Source organism: Dasypus novemcinctus, chromosome 7 (genome assembly GCF_030445035.2).
Source record: "Dasypus novemcinctus isolate mDasNov1 chromosome 7, mDasNov1.1.hap2, whole genome shotgun sequence".
NCBI classification, from domain to species: Eukaryota; Metazoa; Chordata; class Mammalia; order Cingulata; family Dasypodidae; genus Dasypus; species Dasypus novemcinctus.
Window position 1 is genome coordinate 25,249,656 of NC_080679.1, and position 27,123 is coordinate 25,276,778.

At 42.6% G+C, this 27,123-nt stretch overlaps 1 protein-coding gene across 3 annotated transcripts in view; it reads left to right on the forward strand.

Annotated features, from left to right (window-relative positions):
• Window positions 1–1,876: 1,876 nt before the first annotated feature.
• The window catches only part of LOC101411078 (sterol 26-hydroxylase, mitochondrial-like), a 41,493-nt gene continuing 16,246 nt past the window's right edge, over window positions 1,877–27,123 (forward strand). Inside the window, exon 1 of one of the 3 annotated variants that reach the window (XM_058300106.2) lies at window positions 1,877–2,493. In XM_058300106.2, coding sequence (XP_058156089.1) covers window positions 2,233–2,493 — 261 coding nt within the window. In that variant the 5' untranslated portion in view covers window positions 1,877–2,232. The remainder of the gene's footprint in view (window positions 2,494–27,123) is intronic. The other 2 variants (XM_071216118.1, XM_004467722.5) reach the window with 2 other exon arrangements.

Consider the following 27,123-nt stretch of genomic DNA (forward strand, 5'->3'; position numbering starts at 1 on the left):
AAATCTAGGAGAATACCACCTGTCCCAACCATGGCCTCCAGTCCATTTCTTGCTGCCAGTCTGGCTCCTGTTAAGGCACTACTTGTGAAGGAGTTCCAAGGATCTTCTTTCCCTCTGGCTTGAACCATACTGCAGTCAAACATAGAAAAGAAACATTCCTGAACTGCAGAGCTACCTCCCAACTGTGGAGCCCTGGTTGCTTTTTTATGTTTTTTTTAAGACTTATTTTATTTATTTCTCTCCCCTTCCCCCACCCCTCCCCCAGTTGTCTATTCTTTGTGTCCATTTGCTGCATGTTCTTATTTGTCCGCTTCTGTTGTTGTCAGCGGTACGGGAATCTGTGTCTCTTTTTGTTGTGTCATCTTGTTGTGTCAGCTCTCCGTGTGTGTGGCACCATTCCTGGGCAGGCTGCACTTTCTTCCGTGCTGGGTGGCTCTCCTTACGGGGCGCACTCCTTGCACGTGGGGCTTCCCTACGCGGGGGACACCCCTGCGTGGCAGGGAACTCCTTGCGCGCATCAGCACTGAGTGTGGAACAGCTGCACACGGGTCAAGGAGACCCAGGGTTTGAACCGCCAACCTCCCATGTGATAGACGGACGTCCTATCCACTTCCTGGAACCCTGGTTTTAATAGCTACCAAACTTTGTGCTGGGACCCTAAAGGACTAAGTCTGGAAACAGACCAGCCCTCTGAAGGCTTCCAGGCATCTCACTCCTGAAACTGCATCAAGGTGATCCTGGATGGCTCTTTTTAAAGCTTTAGAAGGAGACAAGGATGAGGAGTGGGGTAGAAGCGATGTTTGTGCAGAGAATGGCAGGACATTTCCCAACACTAATGAAAGACATTCTGTGAAGATTCAAGAAGCTCTAGGAACCCTAATGGGAAAAGTTGAAAATTCCCCCCAAAGCCACCTCAGCTGTCAGTCTAGTTGCCCCTTTGAACTTCCTATGCCCCCCTCTGGCTGCCAGGAAATACCAAGTCTTCAAGTGCTCTTGGAACCAGTTTTCTCTCCTGCTTGGCCCTCACTAGGGGGTTGAGTAATCTTTGATATGCGCTTCTTTTATATTTGTATGAGTCATAGTTTTAACTTTGAAAAGAATACTTTATATATGTAGCACAACATATAAAGAAAGTATTGATTTAAAAGATTCATGAACCAACACATCTTCTGGCAACATTTTCTGTACTATTTTATTCTCTTCCATTTTATTAATAATAGTTCCTGCCACAAACCACTAAATCTAGTCTCAACCTACAGTTTCAAAAAGGCCTGCCTTGGCAGGCTTGGGGTGGGTGGGGAGAGTTATATCCTAAAACCCTCCAATATTTAAATATTTTGTTCGTTTATTTGTTTTACTCTCAGGTGGCAAGGCCCTCTGCTTGCAGCATTTGTTCTCCCCTAACTGAGCTTTCTCTCCTCACTCAGTGTTGAGACACACCAATCTATGCAGGCTGCGTTTAGACAGAGCATCCCCAAGTTTAACCTCAGCGGCAGACACCATACCCTGCAGGGAAGTGAGGGACAGCTGCGGGTGGAGCAGACAGGGAGAGCTGGTTTCAGCCCCGTGGGGGGGGAGAAGTCCACAAGTCTCAGAAATGCCTAGACTTTGCTTTTTTTTTTTTTTTTTTTTTTTTTTTTGAGGTACCAGGGCCGGGAATTGAACCCAGGACATTGAATGCGGGAAACCCGGGCTTAACCACTGAGCCATATCGGCTCCCCGGAGCTGGCTTTGTTTTACAATCCCCCGTCCCCTCCCCTCCCCTTTTTTTTTTTTCTTTTTTACTTGTTGTCTGTGTTTCAGGAAGCATGGTAACCGAACGCGGAACATCCGCTCCCTCCTCCACTTTGAAGCCTTCACTGCGCTAGCGCCAACTTTCCAGAGCAGGCGAAGAAGTGGCAGAAGAGCCCTGTGGGGCGTAGGAGGCAGAGATGGCCATCGGCAGAGCGCCGTGGCTCTCCCTACGGTCCCCGAGCCGTCTCCTGCCTTCGGGGTGGCCTGCCCTGACCGCGGCCCCGGGCGCTTCCAGCTGGAAGTGGGGCTGTGCACGCTCTCTAGGTCCTGCTTTGGAGGGAGTGAGGACCGCAAAAGTGAGCGGGAAGGGCCCTGGCAGACATTCTCCCGCCGGCTTCCGGCAGCCGCTGAACTTGACCCCGCCCCGTCTGTTCACCCCCAGGCTGATCCAGGCGCCGGGCACTCGGGATCCGGAGGCGCGGCGGGGCGAGCACGGCCATGGCTGCGCTGCGCTGCGCGAGGCTGCGCTGGGCGCTGCTGGGGACGCGGGTGGCGGGTCCTGGGCTCCGGCCCCCAGGGACGAGAACCAAGGCCGCGCTCCCCGCTGCCCTCCCCGCGGCAGAGGCAGCCTCCGCTCCCGGACCCGGGCCTGGCGTCCCGCGGCTGCGGAGCCCAGAGGAGCTTCCAGGGCCCGGGAAGCTGCGTTCCCTCTTCCAGCTGTTCGTGCAAGGCTACGCGCTCCAGCTGCACCAGCTCCAGGTACCCGGGCGGGGCATCGCGAACGGGATGGGGGTGAGCACCGGGGTGGAGAAGCAGGGGATGGAGGAGACGCTGGACAAAGTGAAGGGCATGGGAACTTAGCTCAGGACCAAATGGATCTTACCGTCATAAATTGGAACTCTATAGGGAAAGTGCAAAGTGCAAGGAGAACCCTTTGAACAGGCCTATCAAGGGTATGGATCTGAAAAGCAACAGAAAGGAGGTGACCTGGAGGTTAGGTTGAAAGAGGACAAAGGTTGAGAGAAGCGGGATCTGTCCTCCTTCCAGTGTCAGATTCTGTGGTCACACTGGCTACCATAGATTTTTCCAAAGGAAACAACTTAAGGAGGATTGTAGAGACTTCTTAGCAGTTTGCAAGGTAAATTTCCTCTTAGAGGAAAGCAAACCATAGACTTTAAGGGAAAGGTGCATTTTTGTTATTAAGAAGTAGATTTCCTGTAAGAAGGGCTTATCTAGTGGAACCCGGAGGCTAGGCAGGGGTGAATGGGTAGCCCACCGTCAAAGGAGCCTGGAGAGCCCCACCCTGAGCTAAGGTGGGCTGAGGTGGAGAGGTTTTAGGAAATGGAGCCAAGGGGCTCCTGAAGGATCTTTGTTCTTAATGACTATTTGAAAAACTTATCAGGAGCTGTGCCCCAGGTTGTTCCAAGTGCTGGGAGCCCTGGAGATGAGGTCCACCCTCCTGGGGTTGAGAGGCTTCTTGGGAGAAGACAGAAGGCAGGGAGTTAAGAGCAGTTAATCCGTGAGAGAACTGGAGTGCCTGGGAGGAGGAACTGGCCAGAGGTTGCTGAGGGGGGAGAGAGGGCACAAGGACTGGTTCAGGGGGCTGGATGTGTGCCCTCCACAGGGACTTCCCATTGACAGTGACTGACAGAAGGCAGGCAGGCCTTGGGCTGGGATGGTAAGCCATGGGGTCACTTTGGGGATGTAGAGTGAGCTCAGAATGTGGAGGAGCCGCGGGATCTGGTGGACTGTCCTCTGAGGTCCTGGTGGCTCGGGGCAGGTGTGGTGGCCATGGTCGGTTCTTGCAGGGGTGGGGTTAGGGTGGCACCCAAGGAGCACAGTCCAGGTTGTGGTGTGTGCATCAGGATGGACTGGACGGGACAGGGCCTGGGGGATGAGGGTCTGAGGGAATAGGGCTGGGGAGTGGCAAATGGAAGCTGGAGACGCTGGTCTGATGGAAGATGGAGAAGCAGGTTTCTCTTCCAGTCCAGAGAGAGCTGGCCTGGGTCTCGGGTACAAGGGAGGAAATGACTGTGAGGGTTGCACAACTGACCTCAGCCAGGGCTGCCTCCTCTACCTGGAGGCCGCCCTCTCCTCTGCAATCCTGGCCCCTTCCTGCGCATTGTGGCCAGTCACAAGGTACTCAGAGATGGTTTAAATGACATTCTCTGGTGGAACCGGCTCCTCTAATCCAAGAAAACAGAGTCCTATAAAGTTTCCCTGCATGATTTAACCATGAAACCTGAGTACCCAGAGAAAGTCCAAGAGTGGGGACTGAGGATTTGTCAGCTTTTCCCAGAGGGGGATTTGCTGGGCAGTTTTGCTCAGGGTTATCGCTAGAACAGTATCTACCATAGAGATTTGAAACAGGTCTATGAGGAGTCAGAAGCTGGAGAAAGCCAGAAACGGCTGGCCTTCTAAGGGGAGGCCAGGGCTGCTTTTTAGAAACCCTGGCTCTTCTACCCCAGAGATCTTGGATCACATGTAGGGGGTGCACCATGAGAAATGCTCCAGCCCTTCCCACTGCCTGTTGCTGGTGTGAGTTAATAAAAAACACAGTGGCTTCCATGTATGAAATTCAGTTAATATTACTGAGGAAGAGGGTCGAATTCAGTGACCACTTTGTACTTGCTAGAATTCATTTTTGGGGAGCAGATGAGCTCAAGTGGTTAGTGCCTGCTTCCCATGCACAAGGTCCTGGGTTTGATCCCTGCAACTTCCTAAAAACAAACACAAAACTAAAAACTAACTCTTACTGGGGAGCAGAAGGAGCTCAGTGGTTGAGTACCTACTTCCCATGCACAAGGTCTTGGGTTTAATCTCCTGTATTTCCTTTTTAAAAAAATTCATTTCATTCCTCTCAAATTGGCTTAAACTATACAATAGTCTCATGAGCTCATAAAACTGAAAAGTCTAATAATTGGATGCCTTTAGGTACACTTTGTCTAGAGTTCCATGATGTCATCAAGGTCACAGCTTTGTTTTTCTGCCCTTCTCTTGGTTTTGCTGTCTTGTAGACGTTTCTCCTTTGGCTATGGACCTCTGAGGTATTGAGGCTACGGCCAGCAAGTCCACTGTGAGAATCCACTGGCCTACAGCTTGTCCCCAAGTCCTGGGCACAAGTCTTGGGCCTCCCTGTGATTGGGTCAGCATGCATCATGTCTTTACCCCAGCCCATTCTCTGTGGTCAGGGGAAGTGCCCTGACTCCCTGCCTGGGCCCAGGTTAATTGCTCATCCCTGAACTCTGCCTGTCTGGAGCCTCAGTTCTGGTTTTCAGGACTTTCTCTTTTTTCTACATGTCATATGTGCTGGGGCTGGAATGTTGAAGGTGGCTTCTTTAACTGCATGTTTGGTGCCATGGCTGGTTTCCTCAAACAAATGGGCATCTTTCTCTCTCCACGTGGAAAAATTGGGCTCCCTCACAACATGGTGGTCTCAGGATACTCGCGCTTCTCACATGGTCCAGCTTCCCCTGATCAACGTCCTAGACATAGAAAGTGTAAGTCGCCAGTTTCTTTAAGTCTAGACCTGAACACTAGCACAGGGTCTTGTCCACTGTACTCTGCTGGCCAGTGCAATCACAGAGCACCCCAGATTCTAGAGGTGAAGACATAGATCCCCACTTCTTACTGGGATGGGTGTCAAATAATTTGTGGTCAATGGAATCCACCACATCCTCTTCCTAGGATCCAGGTATCTGGGGAGAGAAATTCTAACTACGTTAGTGAACTGCTTGGTGCATAGGGACCCAGAAGTACAGCAGCAGAATCCCGTGAAGGAAATGCATATAGGCCTTGGAGAGAACTGGTGGAATGTGCTTCTCCAGTGCCAGTCCATTAGATTAAGTAGCTCTGTCCTTGGATAAAAGAGATAAATGCTGCCAAAGTCTGGCTCTGCTCTTTTGGATTTTGTAAAGACCATCCCATTCTCTTACCACATTCTTTCTTCAGTTTGGCAATACCATGGATTAGATGGTATTTCTTCCCCAGGACTCAAGTTACCATCAACTCTTCCAGAGATAATCCTCCAGTTAATTTGGCTGAACTTCAGTGTTTTTCAGTTATATCTGGCAGACATTTACAGGTTTTTTTGGAGGGAAGAAATGGGGTAAGGAGGCAGAGTATAACAGAACTGGTTACACTGCCTTTGAGTCACAGGGATGGGGAATTTGGCATTACATGTCGAGGCAAAATGCGGGCCTCTTACCAACTCAGCAATTTCCCTGCCAGAATTTACCTAACAGATAAGCTAGTGTGGTGAAAGAGATATTCACGAATATTCAAGGTAACATTATTTGTGGTTGGGAAGTATAACTCAGTAGGGAAATACTTAAATAAATTATGGTATATGCATAAAATGGAATTCTGTGCAACCATTAAAAATAATAGTGGCATATTTGTATATACTCAGGTCAATTGATAGTCAAAATATGGAGAAAAAGCAAGCTTGGAAAAACTTTATAATAGCCATCAATTGTGAATAAAGAGCCTGGGGTATATAAGTGTGTGTGTATATATACATAGAATATGCATAAAATATCTGTTGAAGGACCCACAAGAAATTGGTAGCATAGTTGACTCTGTGTAGGGGTCTTGAGTCTGGAGGTGAGAGGTAGAAGGAAGTCTTACTTTTTGTTGCATAACCTTATTGTATTCTTAGAATTTTAATCGTGTGCATATATTTATAACCTTTTGCAATTAAAACAAAAAACACATCAGTAGCAAATGAATTGAGTGCAGAAAATAAAATTGTGGCTGACCACAAGTCTTCTGGTCCAGCATCACATACTGGGGTCTTCTGACACCCTTTCCTATCTGTACCCTCTTTGCCTCCTGTGCTTACCTTGGTGTCTACATCCTTACTTTGGTGTTGACATCCTCCTTTCAGCTCTGCATCCATTGCTGCCCACCCTCTCCCTCTAGCCCAGCCCTGTCTGTAGACAAAGGTGTTCTCAGCTTAGCTCCTTCTGTGGGGAGGGGGAAGGGGTATGTGCTTCCTGGTTTTCCTGAGGGCTCTCAGGGCATCCCAGGAACAGCCTTTCCTTGGAACACTCTGGAATCTTACCCTGCCCTCCTTCCATTGTTTGCTTAGATTGAAACACCAAAATGAAATCTTATGGTTCAATTATTTGGTATCTATCTTTGTTACTTATGAACAACTCTGTCTTGGTTAAAAACTTACATTTTTCTGATTTTCAAAGTTATGACTGCACACATGCACAAAAATGATTTTTGCAACCTTGTTTGCCAAATCAAAAATTAAGAAACATGAAATGCCCACTAATAAGATGAATAAATTGAGGTCTATTCATATAGTGAAATATATATTTTTTCATATAATGAGAAAAAATTTTAATCATCTAAGTACAATAGGTATTAATGAATACATATATATGTAGTTAAAGTATATAAATATTAACAAAAAGGATACAATTCAAATTTAGGAAATTGGTTGCTTGGGACTGGAGAAGGGTGAAAGGAGACAGTTTGTATCTGGTATCTTTCTATTCTTACTTAAGATTTGAGGCAAATATGATGAATATCAATGTTCCTTCATTCTGAGGGGAGGTACATGGGTGTTTCCAATGGCATTTTCTGTAATTTTTCTATATTAAAGTATTCTTAAAGAAAAATACAAGTAATCCTTCTCATCATGAGCCAGCTGGTGCCACTGGCTTGGTCGGGTCTTAGAGGAAGAAGAATCTGACTGCTGCTAATTATTTAGTACATCCTGCCACTTTGAACTGTGGATTCCACTTGCAAGAGAAGGCTGGGGTTAAATCCCTGATGACACTGCGACTAGCCCAACTTTTCTTTCCTCCCCTCTGACCCCAAATGGGTCCTCCTTCTCACATTTGTCAACACAGGCAAAGGAGTGGCCTGTGCCTGCAGTCTCATCTCTCCTTTTTGTCATCCAACTGAGGGCTTTTACTGGCAGGTTTGTTGATGCTGGCAAAATCATCTTTGGGATTTCTGTTTGCTTTTGTCCTCAGGGCTATTTCCTTTCAGAATCTGAGCTCCTTTGCTATCAGTAAGTTAAACGGGCCACTAAGTGGGACAGTAGAATATAAAAATATAGTATCAGGATTGTGGGACGACGGTGACAGACTAACAGGCAGAACTGAATGCCCTCACAGAAACAATGGATAAAGAGCCAAAAGCTGTCCAAGGGACCTGCTTTGGGGATCAGCAGACCAGGACAATGCTACACAACTCCCAGGAGGGTGGGGGGCAGAGAGAATAAAAGCCGGAATGACAATCAAGAGTGACCAAGGCCCCGTGGCAGCCACAAAGGTCTCCCCTCCCTCACCCCCAAGATATTAAGCTGGAGTAAAGCCCTGGCTCACTGCAGCCAACAGAGAGGGGAACAGACATCTTCCTTCTTGTCAGCTGTTTCTAGGAAAAAGGGAGGAGAGGTCAGGGTGCTTTTCTTCAGTGAATTCAGCCAGAAGAACCTGCTTTGAGTCTCTCTTCTAGAGATTCAACACAGGAAAACAAGAAAGCCAAGACTGAAACACCTCAGTGGAGAGGTGCACTGACTAGGGCTATTTGCTGACCTGTCTAGAAACTGCATGGACAAAAACTGTTCAAGCTCTCTATGGCCAACCCTTGGGAGAAAATCTGTGCCCACTAATAAGTCCCTAGCCCAATTTTGAAAACTTACTCTGGGCAGTTTTAAAGACTGAGAATACATTGAACCAAATACCAGAGAAGAGCTGTGGGGAAAAAAAAACAATAGGCAAAAGAGAAATTAGCCAACATATTCAGATGCCTAGACATCATCAAGAAATTACATGCCTTGCTAAGAAACAGGAAGAGATGTTTAAGCCAAAAGAACAAACCAAATATCCTGAACAGGTACAGGATTTAATATAATTAATCAGTGATAATCACACAACTCTCCTAAATCACATCAAAGAATTTAAAGAAAATATGACTAAACAAATAAAGAATATTAAGAAAACACTAAAAGAGCACAAAAAAAATTTTTGAAAGCCTGCGAAGAAAAGTAACAGACCTCAAAGACACAATGGATGAGATTAAAAATACATTAGAGGCACATAAGAGCAGATTTGAATAACTTGAAGACAAAATTAGTGATTCCTAACACAAAACATCCACACTGGAAAATACAGGAGAACAGAAAGAGAAGAGAATGGGGAAAAATGGAACAGAGTCTCAGGAAATTGAATGACAGCACAGAATGCACAAATATTCACATTATTGGTGTCCCAGAAGGAGAAGAGAATGGAAAAGGGGTGGAAAGAATATTTAGGGAAATAATGGCTGAAAACTTCCCAACCCTTATGAAGGACATAAATATCAATATCCAAGAAGGACTACGCATCCCAAACAATAAATCTGAATAGACCTACCCTGAGATACGTACTATGCAGAATGATAAATATCAGAGATAAAGAGAGGATTCTGAAGGCAGCAAGAGAAAAGAAAAGCATCACTTGCAAGGGAAACTCAATAAGATTAAGTGACAAACTCTCACCAGAAACCCTGGGAGAAAGAATAAATGGCATGATGTATTAAGATACTGAAAGAGAGAAACAGACAGCCAGTTTTTGTATCTGGCAAAGCAACTCTTCACAAATGAGGGTGAGCTCAAAGTCTTCACAGACAAAGAAAAACTGTTGTGGGAAAACAGTAAGGAACATGGTTTGAAGTTGAAACATTTCCATAACACAGACAAAATTTGCAGGCTTAGGAACACCGGGCCTTGACTAGATGAACACCAGGCTTTGACTAGATGGAACACCATCTGGTCAGCATGAAAAAATGTTTGAAACTGACATTATATTGGGATTCACTTTACGGGAAGTTTTGGATCACAGAGTGGTTCAACAATGGCGGCGGAGGAATACTGGTATGGGATGTTATTGACAGGCTATATATGGTTGTCAGGGAGTTATACAGGGCGTATGTCCAGGGTGCATGGTAATGTTTAGATATACTCATAGTGGAAACAATTAAAAACAACAGCTGGGGGGGTACTGGGTTCCTGGCCAGGGGGGCTCTGTTGTGGTCCCTAGGGGAGCAGCGGCAGTCCCCCAGGTGCAACGGTAAGAACCAGGAAGGAATGAGGGTCCAACAGTGGGCTCCTGATACTAATGGCTATGCTTGTGAGCCTATACACCTGCAATAAGAACAAGGCCTAGAGCAGCATTGTGCCTGGGAGTTTCCTCCTGACAGCCTTCATGTTACTCAAATGTGGCCACTCTCGAAGCCAAACTCAGCATGTAGATGCAGTGCATTCTCCCCAGCGTGGGACATGACACCTGGGGATGAGCCTCCCTGGCACCGAGGGATCACTACCAAATACCAGCTGAAGATGCAACTAGAAAATGACCTTGAATTAAAGGTTCAATGCAGATCAGCAGAATATCCCTATCTACATATAATAATATGACTTCAAAATGCTGTTTGACCTAATGTAAGGGGGAAATAGAAAGGAGAAATGAGTTTATATGGCTACGAGTCTCTAAAAAAGAGTCTGGAGGTTGTCAGAAGGATTGCCCTTATGCACACCTGAGCAGAGTCTCAGAGACAGATAAAGTAGATACAACCCGAGGTATTGGTTCTTTTGAGGGATAAAGAGACCCACGGGTTCTATGGTCATGGCAGATGGGGTTCACTGCCATGTCAGATGGCCCTTCTTTGGAGCTGGTGTTTCTGCGTGATGGAACTGGACTCAGATGGGATCTCTTTTCACAAGACTTTCATGCTACTTTACTGGAATTGTAGTTGGTGCTGGGGTTTAAGATATATTTAGGGGATTTGAATCTCTGGACTGACAATATGATAGCCAGGCCCTGAGCCTCAACAGACTTCAGCTTTTACATCCTGATTTATTGGACTTACCCCACTCAGCTAACATGGAGTTGAAGAAGGTCAACCACCACACCATGGAGCCTAGAGTGCCTACAACTGAAAGCAGGAGGATTGCATCCAGCATCCATGTGGAATCTAAGCCCCCACTTGACATAGATGTGCAATGGACACAACCAATCCAATGTCCACAGAGAAAATGTGGCATTGGTGTGGGAAGGGTGGCCATGGTGGCTACTGGGTGCAGGGAATGGGAGGAAGAGATGAGATGGGGAGGCGTTTTCGGGACGTGGAGTTGTCCTGGGTGGTGCTTCACAGACAACTACGGGACATTGTAGATCCCCCCAGGGCCCACTGGATGGAACGTGGGAGAGTGTGGGCTATGATGTGGACCATTGACTATGGGGTGCAGCAATGCCCAGAGATGTACTTACCAGGTGCAATGGATGTGTCATGATGATGGGGGAGAGTGTTGCTGTGGGGGGAGTGGGGGGTGAGGGCAGTGGGGTTGAATGGGACCTCATGTTTTTTGAATGTAATATTTTTTTAAAAAATGAATTTAAAAAAAAATGTTTGAGTGAGGAGGCATTTGAACTCTGTATGACGTGTACCTTATTATTGCTCTTGTCCCTTATTATAGTAAATAAAAAATAGCTGCTTGTTAGTTCCTAAATAAATATGATGTGGAAACTAGGGTTGAGGTTCTCAGTTTCAGAAGCTGTGAGTCCCCTTGTCCCCTCTTTATTTCCTATCTTGTGTCTTTCTTTCTGTCCTTTTATTTCTTCAGTTCTGTGTCCCCTTCCCTTTGTGCAAACCTATTGCTGAGCTGGTCTCAACAACTGGCACCCAGTGTGGGGCTCAAAGGGAAGAAGACCTGCTTCAAGCAAAATTAAAGGTGTTGTCACGACATAGAACTCAAGTGGTTTAGAAGACCTTCCAAGTCCTTGGTAAGGACACTCTCGGATATTCTAGCAGTGTTATGATCATAAACAGAGACAGTTCTACAAAATATCGCCCATATGTCTGTCTCCTCAAACAATTCCTCAATGCAGGAGGAGCCGAGGCCAGCGAGTCTTGTATTTTAGAACTTTTACGGATTATAGAAAAATATTACTCATGGTTCCCATCAGTAGGAACTTTCGAATTCGAAGACTTGGAAAGCATAGGAAAAGAGTTAGAAAAATTACATGTACAATGTGTTCCACTCCCTGTTACTATTTGGTCCACTTGGATGATTATTTAAATCTGTTCTGGAACCTTTGCAAACAGAAGATGAGGAGGAGGAAAATGAAAATAGAGAAAGTGAGGAAGTTCCTCCCACTGAATTTTTTGATGATACTAAATCTAAAGTTATTTTGCCTTCAACTCCTTCATTAATTAACTTTAGAAAGTCACCTTCACCCCTCCCCCCCCATCTGACAACTCCCCCCCTTCCTATGCCTGGAGATGCTCAGCCAAAGTTGTCAGCTTTACAACAAGGCATTTTACAGGCTAGAATGGAGGGTGACTTGGAGGCACTTCAAATGGCCTTTCCAGTCACCTTACAAGAAAGAGTAGCTCCTGGAGTGGATCCTCAAAATCCGAATGGAGTTTATGAGTTCGCTCATGAATCCTTCCCATTTAAATTTTTGAAAGAGATAAAAGTAGCAGTGCAACAATATGGTCCAAGTTCTCCTTTTATCTATTGTATGGTGCAGGGGCTTTCTGAAGGCTCTAGGCTGATCCCAGTTGACTGGTCTGCATTAGCATGCATCACCCTAGAGTCTGGTGTGTTTTTGCAATTCAAAACCTGGTGGACAGATCATGCAGAGACTCAGCCTGCTCATAATAGAGCCCATAATTTCCCCATTTCCTTGGATCAGTTAGTGAGAGTAGGGAATTGGGTGGGAGTAGATCAGCAATTAACAATGAATGATCAAGTCATTGCACAGGTCTGTCACCGTTGCTTAAGGGCCTGGGAAAAAATTGGGGCTAAAGGCTAGGCTCTGGTGTCATTTCAAAAAATATTACAAGGACCTAAAGAAACTTACCCTGACTTTTTCGCTCGGTTACAAGAGGCTATCAAAAAACAGGTCAGTAATTTAGAAGTTTCTGATACTATTTTGCAGCTAATGGCTTATAAAAATGCTAATCAGGATTGTCAGAAAGCTATTGGTGGGAAGCGGATTTGGCTCAACTGATAAGGGTGTCTGCCTACCACATGGGAGGTCCAGGGTTCAAACCCAGGGCCTCCTGACCCATGTGGTGAAATGGCCCACATTCAGTACTGATGCACACAAGGAGTGCCGTGCAATGGGGAGCCTCGCTTGCAAGAAATGCACCCCATAAGGAAAGCTGCCCCTTGCAAAAAAAGTGCAGCCTGCCCAGGAGTGCTGCTGCACACACAGAGAGCTGACCAGCCAGATGACACAACAAAAAGAGACACAGATACAGATTTCCGGTGCAGCTGACGAGACTGCAAGCGGACACAGAAGAATACACAGCAAATGGACAGGGAGAGTAGACAACTGGGGGGAAGGGGGAGGGGAGAAAAATAAATTAAAAATCTTTAAAAAAAAAAAAAAAAGAAAGCTATTGGGATTATGAAAGGTAAAGGGGATTTGACTGGATATATTAAATTGTGCCAGGATGGAGGGATGGAGGGCCACTGTGCTATTATGATGGCTCAGGCTATGGCAGGAATGAAAATCAATAAGAGGTTCTCTGGGAAATGTTTCAATTGTAGAAAAAGTGTTCACATGAGAAAAGATTGTCAGAAAAAGTCTGAGGGAAAAACAATGCTGCCCAGGCAGAATATTTCTGCTCTGAAAACATTTGAGCTGTGCTGCCGCTGAGGAAATCATTGGGTTAGCCAATATCAGTCTAATTATTATAAGAATAGCATTCCCTTGTCGGGTAACTTCCAGCAGGGCCCGCTCCTAGCCCTGTTCCAAAAGGGAGCTTTCCTGGTTCAGCAGAGCAATCCTGGCACTCCGCCATACTCCTCTGTGCCCTTGACTTATCCCCCGCCACGGCAGGAAGCGCAGCCGTAGATATCCCTGCGGCAGGACCTGTTATCTTGCTTCCAGGGATACGCCCATCTGTATAAAAACGGGAATAAGGGAACCTTTACCAATTGGCACAGTCAGACTTCTCCTCAGGAGGAGCAGTCTCACCTTGCAGGGAGTTAGAGTACACACAGGAGTAATTGATTGTGACTATCAAGGAGAGATTCAAGTTATGTCCACCTCAGTTCCATGGAAAGCTGATATTGGAGATCACATAGCATAATTGTTGTTGCTCCCTTATGTTCCTGTAGGAATTAGTGAGAAAGTCTGAGGGAAAAAATGGTTTTGGAAGGACAGGAATAACAGGAGTATTCTTAAATGAAAAAATTTTAGAATCTCATCCCATTTGTGAAGTAACCAATCAGAATGAACAATTTAAAAGACTTATTGATGCTGGAGCTGACATTTCTATCATTAGTTCTAACCATTGATCCTCTGCTTGGCCATTACAAGATGCATCTATTTCTGTTGTGGGAGTGTTTGGGACCTGATGAGCAACATGCCACCCTGCAGTCTTATGTTGCAGACTTACCTATTAATCTCTGGGGACGTGATCTATTAGAACAATGGCAGGCTGAAATTTATATTCCCCAGGTTAGCCAACATAGTAAACAAAGTCAACAATTAATGAAGAAACAAGGGCGTGTTCCAGGGTTAGGACTGGGTAAGCACCACCAGGGAATTGTTAAACCAATAGATCCCACCGCTCATGGTAATCATAAAGAATTAGGATATTCACCTTTTCCAAAATGGCCACTGCTCAGTCTAGCCTCCTTGAGCCACCCAAACCCGTTCCTCTTAAATGGACTACAACCTCTCCGGTTTGGGTTGAACAGTGGCCATTAACCCAAGAAAAATTGGAGGCACTCCATAAATTAGTTAAGGAACAGTTAGATAAGGGGCATATTGAAGAATCTTTTAGTCCTTGCAACTCTCTGGTGTTCAGCCTACAGTGCACTGTAGCCAGGTGTGCCCACAGCAGCTATGATCCCTTGTAGCTGGCCACTTGTTATTGACTTAAAGGATTGTTTCTTTACAATGCCTTTGACTTCCCAAGACTGCAAGAAATTTGCATTCTTTCAATAACAAAGAACCTATGAAATGGTTTCAGTGCAAATATCTTCCTCAAGGAATGCTTAAGAGCCCCACCATATGTCAAAATTTTGTAGCTAAAGCCTTAGTTCAGTCAGACTGGTTTTTCCCTCTTGTTATATTATACGTTACATGGATGACATACTGTGTGCTGCTCCCTCTTCCCAGACTCTAGCTTTAGTATATCAGGCCTTAGAAAAGAGCTTAATTACAGCAGGGTTAAAACTTGCCCCTGAGAAAATTCAAAAGATTACTGCCATTTCTCATCTTGGGACTATTGTTGATAAAATTACAATTAAGCCTCAGAAGGTTCAGATTCATAGGGACACTATTAAAACTTTGAATTATCTGCAGAAATTATTAGGAAATATAAATTGGTTGAGGCCCAAAGTCAGCATTTCCACATGTGAACTGTCTAATATTTTTTCCCTATTATGAGGAGATCCTCAATTAAACAGCCCCCAAGTTTTAATGAGAGAAGCAGAACAGGAATTAAAACTAATGGAGAAAAAAATTCAATGTGCCCAAGTTGAGCGCATTTATCCAGAACAGCCACTGCAATTGATTATCTTGCCTTCCTTACATTCCCCCACAGGAATTCTTATGCAACAAGATCATATTGTAGAATGGATATATTTACCTAAGTGTATTGTTAAAACTTTATCTCCTTACGTGAATTTTATGGCCTAAGTTATACTTAAAGTCCATGAACGCACTCGTGCCCTTCACAGACAGTACCCTTCTCATATCATTCTTCCACTTACGCGCAAGGAAGTTGAGGCTTCCCTACAAAACTACTTACAATGGGAAATAGCCTTTGCTGATTATATTGGACAGATAGATAATCATTATCCTAAAAATCATATATTACAATTCATTAAAAGCACTCAATGGATTTTACCTAGCATAACTACGTTTTGACCAATACTTGACACCCCTACAGTCTTTACTGATGGCTCTGGAAATGGCGCAACCCAGTTTTATACTGGGTATAAAACTAAGAAAATTCCTACTCCTGGATTTTCAGCTCAGCAAGCTGGCAAGACATACCAGAGTCCATAAACATCCTTTCAGATTCGGCGTATGTCATCCAGGCTACTCAACTGATTGAAATAGTTCTTATCAAACCTAAAATGAATCTGTTTCTTTATAAGCTTTTTCACAAACCTCAACAGATAATTAGAAAAAGTCCATTTTTTATCACTCATATTCGATCTCATTCAAATTTACCTGGACCATTAGTTCAAGGCAATAATGCCACTGATAAATTAGTCACTCCTGTTTTACAAGAAGCTATTCATTTTCATAATGCAACTGACCTCAAGCTCATTTTCCTTTAACATGGACACAAGCTAGGGTCATTGTTCAGACTTGTACATCCTATCAAATTCTTAATAACCCAAAACAGCTGGAACCTGGAATAAATGTCCGTGGTTTAACTGCTAACTCACTGTGGCAAATGGATGTAACTCATATCTCCTCTTTTGGAAAATTATGTAGATACTTGTTCAGGATTCATTTGGGCTACAGCTTCAGATGGGAGAGACTGCTCGACATGTAAGACAGCCTTTGTTTGCTTGCTTTGCTGTAACGGGACTTCCCCATCTCTAAAAACAGATAATGCTCCTGCTTATACCAGTGTTTCCCTTAAAAGATTTCTAGATCCTTGGAATATTTCACATATTACAGGACTTCCATATAACCCCTAAGGGCAAGCTGTTGTGGAGTAAGCAAATCAAACCCTTCAACTCATGTTACAAAAACAATAAGGGGGAAACAAGGAAACACTGCAGGTGCAGTTACATAAAGCACTGTTCACTCTTAATTTTCTTAACTGTGGAACCACTCTGGAAGGAACAGCAGCTGGAAGGCATTTCCAAAATAATTAGAAAACTCAAACCCAAACTCTATTTGAAAAACCTTTGATTTGGTGGAATGATCCACTGACTAATGAATAGTCAACAGGGAAGCTGTTAACTTGGGGAAGAGTGTGTGCTTGTGTTTCCCCAGGAGATGGGAAACATCCTGTGTGGGTACCATCTTGTTGAATACAACCATATCAGGAACACCAAAAGACATCAAAAGTTCCTTTGGAACCCAGAACCTCCAGTCATGCAGATGGAGAAATTGATGCTGGAAACTACACGGCTGGGTCCCACTCTGAAGACCAGAGCAACTTCACCCCCAACATGGGGACAAATTAAATGTCTGAGTCAAGAAGCCAAACAACAGTTGGAAAAGAAGAAATTACTAGTTACTGCTCCTAATTTGCTGGTAGTTATGTTTGCCACAGTAACAGCTACCTCCTCAGATGCACGCAACAAACCCTCTGGAGTATGAAACAGCAAGAAATCACCAAATGTGTCATCAATGCTTTGCAAAAACAAAAAGGGGGAATTGTTGTGGGAAAACAGTAAGAAACATGGTTTGAATTTGAAACAGTTCCATAACGCTGACACAAATTGCGGGCTTAGGAACACTGGGCCTTGACTCGATGGAATGTCATCTGGTCAGCATGAAAAAAATATTTGCATGAGGAGGCATTTGAACTTTGCATAACCTTTACCTTATTATCGTAAATGTTGCACTTGTCCCTTATTATAGTAAATAAAAAACAGCTGCTTGTTAGTTCCTAACAAGTGGAAACTAAGGTTGAGGCTCTCAGTTTCAAAAGCTGTGAGTCCCCTGGTCCCATCTTTATTTCCTATCTTGTGTCTTTCTTTCTGTCCTTTTATTTCTTCAGTTCTGCATCTCCTTCCCTTCATGCAAACCTATTGCTTAACTGGTCTCAGCAAAAAACTGATAGAATATGTTACCAACAGACCTACTTTGCAAGAGATACTAAAGGGGATGCTGCGTCTTGGAAGGAACACCAAGGGCAAGAGATTTGGAGAAGAGTTTAGAAATGAAGATTTTTAGGAAGGGTAAACTAAAGGATAAGAAGACAGACAATAGAACAATAGAACAACAGAGAACTGAAGGACACATGGATGAAGTGAGTAATGGCTTTACAGTAATAACACTGAATGTTAATGGATTAAACTCTGCAATAAAAAGTCATAAACTGATAGAGTGGGTTAAAAAATATGAGCCATCTATATGTTTTTTACAAGAGACCCACCTCAGATGTAAGGACACAACCAAGTTAAAAGGAAAAAGTTGGTAAAGATATTCCATGCAAATAGTAACCAAAAAAGAGCTGGAGTAGACAAGATAAATGTAAAATAACAGCATTATATTATATGAACAATAATTACTCAGCGCAACTGGCAAATTGTTCCTGTGATCAGTATTCTTTTTTTCATACAAAAGAAACACTTGCTTTTAATTGAGGAGGGCTGGAGAAGACATATGTTTTTGGATACTTCATTGTTCTTTAACCCTTTCTTATTACTACTCTTTAAAATAATCTACCTGGATCAATAATTATATAGCATAACTACTGTTGAACAAGATTTTGTTTTTCTGCCTCATAAAATTATTTTTTAATGACTTATTTTAATTATTTTTTTCATGTTTTGCACTCACTGTCTGCTTTCTGTGTCCATTCGCTGTATGTTCCTCTGTGTTTGCTTGTCTTCTCTTTAGGCAGCACTAGGACCCAATCCTGGTGATGGATGTAGGATGACCGAATTCCTGAAAGTAACTTGTTTCTCTCCCTGTTGCTAGGATACAAAGAAAAGAATTGTAGGTAAATCAGAAGATAATGAAATGCAACCTTCTCTTTGGGCCAAATTCTGCTTTTGGTGCTTAAGAATATCCTGTTGAAGCAATGAAGTATGAAAACCATCTTCAACCAGTTGGCTGGACCGGCGCAGAAGTAGCCCCTTGCTGCCCTCACTTCAACTTGCTTAATTAACATAGTAAAATTCCCACCCAGGGGTAGAGTTATCCGCCCCTTTCTTGATCATGCAATGTATGTGCAAGGGTGATTTCCTGAACATACTAATCATACAATTATATAACCAGCTATGTGTGTCCATCCATATGCATAAAAACTAATGCATAATCAAAGCAAATGCTAAGTAGTAACTTGGGTATTTAAACAAGAGTGAAACTGCAGCAGGGGGAGTCAGGTCTGAGTTACTTTGGACTGGCCTTGGCTCCTTACCTCTGCAGACATAATAAATGTGAGTTTGCCTCTCATGTTGAAGTTTTCTTCATGCCATCTCTGGTTATCCATAAAGGCCTTGCTTTGAGGCCTAACACTGGGAACTTCTGGAGTGGGAAAGAGGCACTGAATCTCTTTGCCATCTCAGCTCCCTGGTCTGCTGCATCTCTTATTGTCTCTCCCTGCATCTCTTTTTGTTGTGTCATCTTGCTGCACCAGGTTCCCACACTGGCCAGCACTCCTGTGTGGGCTAGCATGCCGTGCAGGTCAGCCTTCCACACGGGCCAGCACTGTGTGGGCCAGCCTTCCATGTGGGCCAGTTCTCCACTCAGACCAGCTTGCCACACGGACCAGCTGGACCTCCTCTATAGTAGATAGGAGCCCAATAACTTGAGCCACATCCGCTTCCCCATAAAATTATGAGTTGGCAAATTGTTATCTGCTGTAATTCATTCTAATAAGACGTGAAGAATTCCCAAATAGGAATTTGATTATTTAGAAACAATTATGGTTGAAATGGAAATTAAATAATTAAACCAATAATTTATCTCATTCTTAAAGATTATTTCCAATAGTTAGAGCTGTAATATAAAATTAGAATTATGTCGTAATTATTTTCTATTATATTTGAATTATTCTGTACATTTATAGATGTTTGTTACTATACTATTTATTAATATTTTTTACTACCTCTCCTCCTCCCCAGCCCTGCTGTTTTTGCTGTCTGTGTCCATTTGCTGTGTGGTCTTCTGTATCTATTTCTCTTTTTGTCTTCTCTTCTCTCCTCTAGGATTCACTGGATTTGATCCTGGGGACCTCTGATATGCAGAGAATTCCCTGTCAATTGCACCACCTCAGTTCATGGTTTCTGCTGTACTTCACCTTGACTCTCCCCTTCATCTCTCTTTTGTCGAGTCATTATCTTGCTCCATGACACACTTGCACAGGCACTGGCTCACAGCATGGGCACTTGGCTTGTTGTGTGGACACTCAGCTTGCCACATGTACACTGGCTCACCACACAGGCACTTGCTCACCACGCAGGCACTGAACACGGGCACTCGGCTTGCCATGCAAGCACTTGTGCGGGCACTTGGCTCTCCATGCAGACATTCGCACAGGCACTTGACTCACAATGCAGGCACTTGGCTCACCATTTGGGCACTCACATGGGCACTCAGCTTGTCACACAGGCACTTAGCTCACCATGCATGTACTTGGCTTACTGCATGGGCACTCAGTTCGCCATGTGAACACTGGCTCATTGAGCAGGCACACTCTCTCCTTTTTCACCAGGAGGTTCCAGGGATTGAACCTGTGTCCTCCCATATGTTAGGTGGAGGCCTTCTCACTTGAGCCACATCCACTTCCCTTAATATTTTTTATAATTGATTATGTTAATTATAACCTGGCCTGTCACTCTCTTTTCAACGTGTAATTTCAATCTGTTTTTCTATTTATTTTACAATTTACAATAAAATACATTTTAACAGCTAAAAAAAAGAGGTCATTGATTATACACTTTGAATAGATCATATGGATGTAAATATATCTCAAAAAAACTGCTTAATAAACAGATAAATAATTGTGCAAAAACAGCCAGAAATAGCAGCTATGTACAGCAGGGGAAACAGAGGACTTAGAGGTGAAGAATCTTCTTGTTTGTCTGTTTTTTTGTTTATTATTATTATTGAAATAATGAAAATGCTTTAATAATGATTGAAGTGATGAACGCACAATTATGTAATTACACCAAATATCATTGATTGTACGCTTTGGATAAATTGTATGCTTGATTCATATGTATCAATAAAATTGGTTTTTTTTTTTAAGATTTATTTATTTTTATTTAATTCCCCCCCCTTCCCCCCCCCCCCCAGTTGTCTGTTCTCTGTGTCTATTTGCTGCGTCTTGTTTCTTTGTCCACTTCTGTTGTCATCAGCAGCTTGGGAAGTGTGGGCAGCGCCATTCCTGGGCAGGCTGCACTTTCTTTCGCGCTGGGCGGCTCTCCTTACAGGGCGCACTCCTTGCGCGTGGGGCTCCCCTACGCGGGGGACACCCCTGCGTGGCAGAGCACTCCTTGCGTGCATCAGCACTGCACATGGGCCAGCTCCACACGGGTCAAGGAGGCCTGGGGTTTGAACCACGGACCTCCCATGTGGTAGACGATGCCCTAACCACTTTGCCAAGTCTGTTTCCCTGATTTGTTTTTAAAAAGGTAAGAGTTTATGGGTCTAACCATAAAGTTTTAAAAGTCTCAGTATCAAATAGTACACTGATACAAAACCAAAATTTAGTTCTCTCTGTTAATGTAATAAAGTTTCTTAAATCATAAGTCCTTTTTAGAAGATTATAACAAATTTTCTTGTGAATAATCAGTTTATAAAGCAGAAAATCTGATTTATCAAAATAACTTCTTATACTTTAACCTTATCTTGCCCTTGGTGGTTTAAGGAAAATAAGTCTTCTCACTTTTAAAAGAATATAATGTTCAAACCTAACAACTTTTAACATGTTGCTTTCTCAAAGTCCAACATTAGAAAGTATCTTTTTATTTCAAACTCTTGCAAAAGATTTGTGCTTTCACTTTTAAAAAAATAAAGTAATAAAAAAGTAATTGAAAAGTTAAGTTCATTTGATATGTTATAAGTTAAATGAAAAGTGTTTAAAAGGCATTATAAAATTAAAAGAGATTTTCTAAACTTCTGTTAAAAATATAGAATCAATTTTTATGTTGTGCTGAGGGATTTCAGGGGATTTTAATGTTTTTTATTTTTGGTGTTTTTTTTTAAATCACTTTATTGAGATATAATCACAACCGTACAATTCACTCATTTAATAATTAAATGGTTTCCAGTATATTCACAAAACTCTGGTCTTTTGTGACTGGCTTTTTTTAATTTATCATGTTTTCAATATTCATCCATGTTATAGCATGGGTGAGTACTTCATTCCTTTTTGGTTGAAATAATATCCCCGTGTATGGATATACCATATTTATTTATCCATTCTACTTTGGGCTCAGTATCACTGTCTGAGTTTTCAAGGCACACACAACTCAGGGCTGCACTTCCAAAATTTATCAGGTTACCTACCTTTTGAAAATCTGAAAACTATGTTATTTTTCTCCAGGAAAAAAAAAATTCTACACATATTGCATTGCATGCTATTTAGGCCCTCCCCCTCCCTCTCAACCCAATCCTGTTTGTACACCTCTTGTCTTGGAGGCAGATCCATGCGTTTTCACACTAGGTGCAATTTCGGTAATATCTACCACGGGCTTCCTTGGAATACCAACCCTTAACCTATGGGCTGGCCACGCGCACCTATGAGGCAACTAGGGATGCAATTTCCTTGTTTAACTGATGAGGAATTGTTAGGACAAGTCTTACAAGACCAAGGCCTGAATGCTTCACCAGTAAAGAGACAATGAACCACTTTTAGATGTGAGCAGTTTAATACTCACATAGACCGGAAGAGAGGATAAGCCAAAGGTATCAGCTCCCCAGGAAACCTGTCCCACCCACCAAAAGGCCATATGTAAATAAACGGGGCCAGTGACTGCGACAGGAGTTGTGGGATACCCTGTTGCTGAGGAGCCACTTCTAGAAGGCAGTGAAGCTGTTTAACACTCTGCAGCTCTGTTCTGAGGGCACTGGGACAGAAAGCACCAGCCTCATCAGACCCCAGAAGGTGATGATGAGAACCTGTCTCATGGCAGCACGTCAGGGGAGTTGAGAGACCTCCTCACGAGCCGCCCCTCCTTATCCAGAGGATCATGGGTATTCAGTTGTCAATACCTAGGGAGGTGAGATTCCAGCCTTCCCCTGTGTGTGCACCTGCAGGCTACACAGGGTGCCACGGCAGAGCTGCTTCCCTACAGGGGACAAAGTGACAATACCTGTTAGTGTTCAGCCTGGAGCTAGAACAACATCTCCTGCCAAATAGTCCCTGACCCCTCAGCTGATACCACTGGCAGTGCATGACTGAGCTCAGTAAAAACACATAGACAAGGAGAAAGGCAAGTTATTGCTCTATAAAAATTATCTTTGTTTCCAAATGTCACAGAAATATGAGTTACATGTTAAATGTTTGTGATGACCTACTGCATTTAAGAGAAAATGCCATTTAGACTAAGTTAAATTAATTTGCAGAAGTAATAGATGTTTTTTGTAAAGAATTCAGAAAATAGAGAGAAGCAAAAAGTAGAAAGTTAAAATATTCCATAATCCCAACACCCAGCACATAGTACAGTGCCTTGCACATCAAAGTGCTTAATAAGCATTTAGAAACAAATTTGTAAATATGCATTCACTTTATTATAGAAAGCATTGTCCCATCTTATGAATAGGTTTCTACATTTATCCCCCATGTATCAAGCATATATATTTTTTATAAAAATATTATATTTCTATGCTATAACCTGCCATTAGTACAGACAAATAAATATAAATATCTTTCTATAGCAATAAACACACTTCTATAACATAATTTTTAATGGCTAAGCAGAGCTCCATTGTAGGGAAATAATTTACTCAACTCTACCATTATACATTTAAATTTTAGACTTGACTTTTTTGTGTAGAAATTTGCTAATATATATCCTGCATATCCTCAATTATTTCCTTGGAATAAACTGTTAACATGATGATAAGTATATTGAAAAATGCTCCTGGGTTTTCTCAGGATCAACACAAAAGTTAAATACCCCAAACTGACATAGAATTATGTGACAAACATCCTCTTCAGAAAGTCCCTATCTGGACGCCAGACCCTGAAAACTCAAAGGAGCCCCTAGTTAAGCACCCCTAGCCCAACTAAACACAAAGCCTGCTTATATTTACCCACCCTTATAAAATGAACCCCATCCCTGGTCAATAAAACCTAGCCCACTTCTTTCTGTTTATGAAACTGCCCACAAACTCCCTGGCCTCACAGGTGCTTTTTGTTTTTGCAGGTAAATAGTTTCCTTGCCACTGCAGCAACCTTGGTGTCCTGAATGAAATGCAATAAAAAGTAAACTGCCTCAGGACTCCAATTTGTCTTTTGACAATTGAATTGTGGTGGTAAAACATTTTCTTAAGTTCTTCTGTTTGTGTCAACTAACCTCTCAATAAGTCATAAATGTAGTAGTTTTTCACAACAGAGGGCATTACTACTCTTACAAAATCTCTGTAAATATCAGTTGAAATGGTATACTTTGTAATATATAATAGTACATACCTTTATTTGTCAGAATACTCTATTTTCCACATGTATTTACTATTTGCATTTATTTTGTTTTGAATTCCCTGTTATTGCCCTTGGATCTACTTTTCTAAGAGTTTTTTATATTTTCCATATAGATTTCAGCTCCCTCTTTTTTTAAGGAGGATATTGACTCTTTGACATACCAAGTGAAAATATATTCCTGGATTGATGTCTTTATAACATTATGTCATCAAATCAGCCTTCTCTTTATGCTTTTTCACTTTGGGGATCCTGCCTACCAAGTCCTCTCCCAGCCTGCTTGCTGCTGCCAGGGGAAAATACATCCTAGTTCCTGCAGAAAGGCAGTCTCCACCAGTTAGTTCTTCTGAGAGCAAAGAAACCAATGAGCAAACACCCCTTAAAGCCCTGGTTGGGAGCTGTGTGATGGGGTTTAATGGGGGCCAGAGCTGGGTGTCTCTGGGGTCCTCTCTGGTCCCCCTCTGAGCATGGCAAGGAAGATTTGATCTGGTCCTCTTACTCTTTGATCCGCATAAGAGGACACCTTGGACTCAAGGAAGGACCAATTCAGGGAGAACATCCCTCAGTGCCTTTCCCATCTCTATTTTCCAAGGGCTAATCAACAGCAGGTTGTTATGGAGGCTCACTAATTTTAACCACACAAGTGAAACATGAACACCTTCTTGTGAAACCTTAACAATATAAGAGAAACAAAGATTTCCCTTCATGGTCCATCCATTCCCCACCCCACCCCTCTGTAATGCCTGTTTCCTGTGAGTCCTTCTCCCCACCACTTCTCTCTCCGTCTGCCTGGTAGTCTTTGTACTGTAACTTTTTTTCCCACTTGATTGACAATTGAGAAATATGTGTCAAGTGTCTAGACTATGCTGGCAGCGTGTCACACAAAGTGTGATGTAATGAAGAAGGATGACCTGGTTCCTGCCCTCAAGGAACTTTCAATGTCTAGTCCAAGAGACAAGACATACACATGAAATAATTGGAGAACAATTTAGAAACCTATGCAATTGAATACTCAACCGCATGGCTCACACAGCAGGATGTAAATGCTCCAAGGGCTGGCCTGGCCCTTTGCATTCACTGCAACTACTGTGTGTCTTTGGTCTAAAATGAGTGTCTTAATAAAAAGCATGTGGTTGGATCATGCTTTTAAAAGTCCATTCTGCTAATCTGTACCTTTTTTTTTTTTCACTCAAAATAGTTACTGATAAGGCAAGGCTTACTTCAAACATTTTGCCATTTGTTTTTCGTAAGTCTTAATATATTTTTTTGTCCTGCATTTCCTCCATTGCTGCTTTCTTTTGTGTATCATTGATCTTTTGTAATGAAATAGATTGAGGTCATTCCCATTTACTTTCCTGTATATATTTTAGGTTTATATTTTTGGTAAATGGGATTTACATTTACCATCATTAATGTTTAAGAATCTGGTTGGAATTGATACCAACTTAACTTCAGTAAGATTCACAATCTCTGTACCTATACACCTCTCCCACCTTTATTTTGTTCTTGTCACAAAATGCATCTTTATCCTTTGTTGCCCCAAAACATAGAATTATGATTATTTTTATGCATTTATATTTTAGATCATGTGAAAAATATAGAGTTACAGACTAAGAATACAATTATTAAGGCACTTATATTTACCCATATAGATACCTTTACTGTGGAACTTGTTTCTTCATGTGACTTCAAGTTACTTTCTAGTGTCTTTTCCTTTTCTCCTGAAGGGCTCCCTTTAGTATTTCTTATAGGACAGATCTAGTGCTAACAAACTCACTCAGCTTTTGTTTCTCAGAGAATGGCTTGAATTCATCATTTTGAAGGACTGTTTTGCCAAATAAGAAATTCTTGGTTGACAATTTTCCTTTTCAGAATTTTACATATACCAGCCCACTGCTTTCTGGTGTCCATGTTTTCTGATGAGAAATAGGCCCTTAAACTTATTGAGGACCCTTGTTTGTGACAGTGAGTCCATTCTCTTTTGCTGTCTTTAGCATTTTCTCTTTGTCTCTGTCTTTCAGCAATTTGACCATAAAGTGTTTTGGTATGTCTCTCTTTCAGAGTATCCTATTTAGAGTCCATTGGGCTTCTTGAATATGTATATTCATGTCTTTCATATATTGGTATGCAGAATGGAGTCACACATGTCCCTGAGGCTCTGTTCACTTTTTTCCCATTCTTTTTCACCCCTGTTCTTTAACCTGAATAGTCCCAATTGTCCTGTCCTTAAGTTTGTGATTCTTTTTCCTGTTCAAATTTGCTGTTGAACCCCTCTAGTGAATTTTAAATTTCAGATTCTGTTGCTTTAGTTTGTTCCTTGGAATGGGGCATCTCTTCCTTTCTCTTTAAACACCTTGTGATTCTTTTCATTGGAGTCCTGACATGTCATTATTTTGATGTGCTAAATCTGCAAATTGTTTGTATTAGTCAGGGTTCTCTAGGGAAACAAGATCAACAAGGGATATCTGTCGATAGTAAGAGGTTTATCAGAGTCTCTCATGTAGCCATGGGGATGCACAAGTTCAGCTGCCACAGGCAGGCTGCAAGCAGGAGCTCCGATGAAAGTCCAGTGAAGATTCTTGATGAGTTCTGGGAGATGCTGGCTGTCCAAAATCAAGCTGGGAAACTCTCTCTCAATGCTGGAATCATTTCCTCTTTTAAGGGATTCAACTGATTGGGTTAAGTGTCACTCACTGCTGAGGGCAAGCTCCCTGACTGATGTAATTATAACCAGCTATCTATGATTTACCACTGTAGTAAAGTCAGTGGTGACTAAAGTCCATAAATGCCCTTGTATTACAGTTAGCCCAGTGCTTCCTTGACCAAACAACTGGGCATAATTACCTGGCCGGGTTGACACATCACCCTTATCACCTCAGCAACCATACTCATTACCTTAAACCATACTTAGTCTCTAAGTAAAAAACAATAACAGACATGCATATTTATATATATTTCCACCTAACAATGTTCAAATCTCCTGCATACAAGCAGAAACGCATTAATTCCATACAGAATAGGGTGCAAGTTCCTGGGTAATATTCACTCTCAAACTTGACATCCTCAAATATT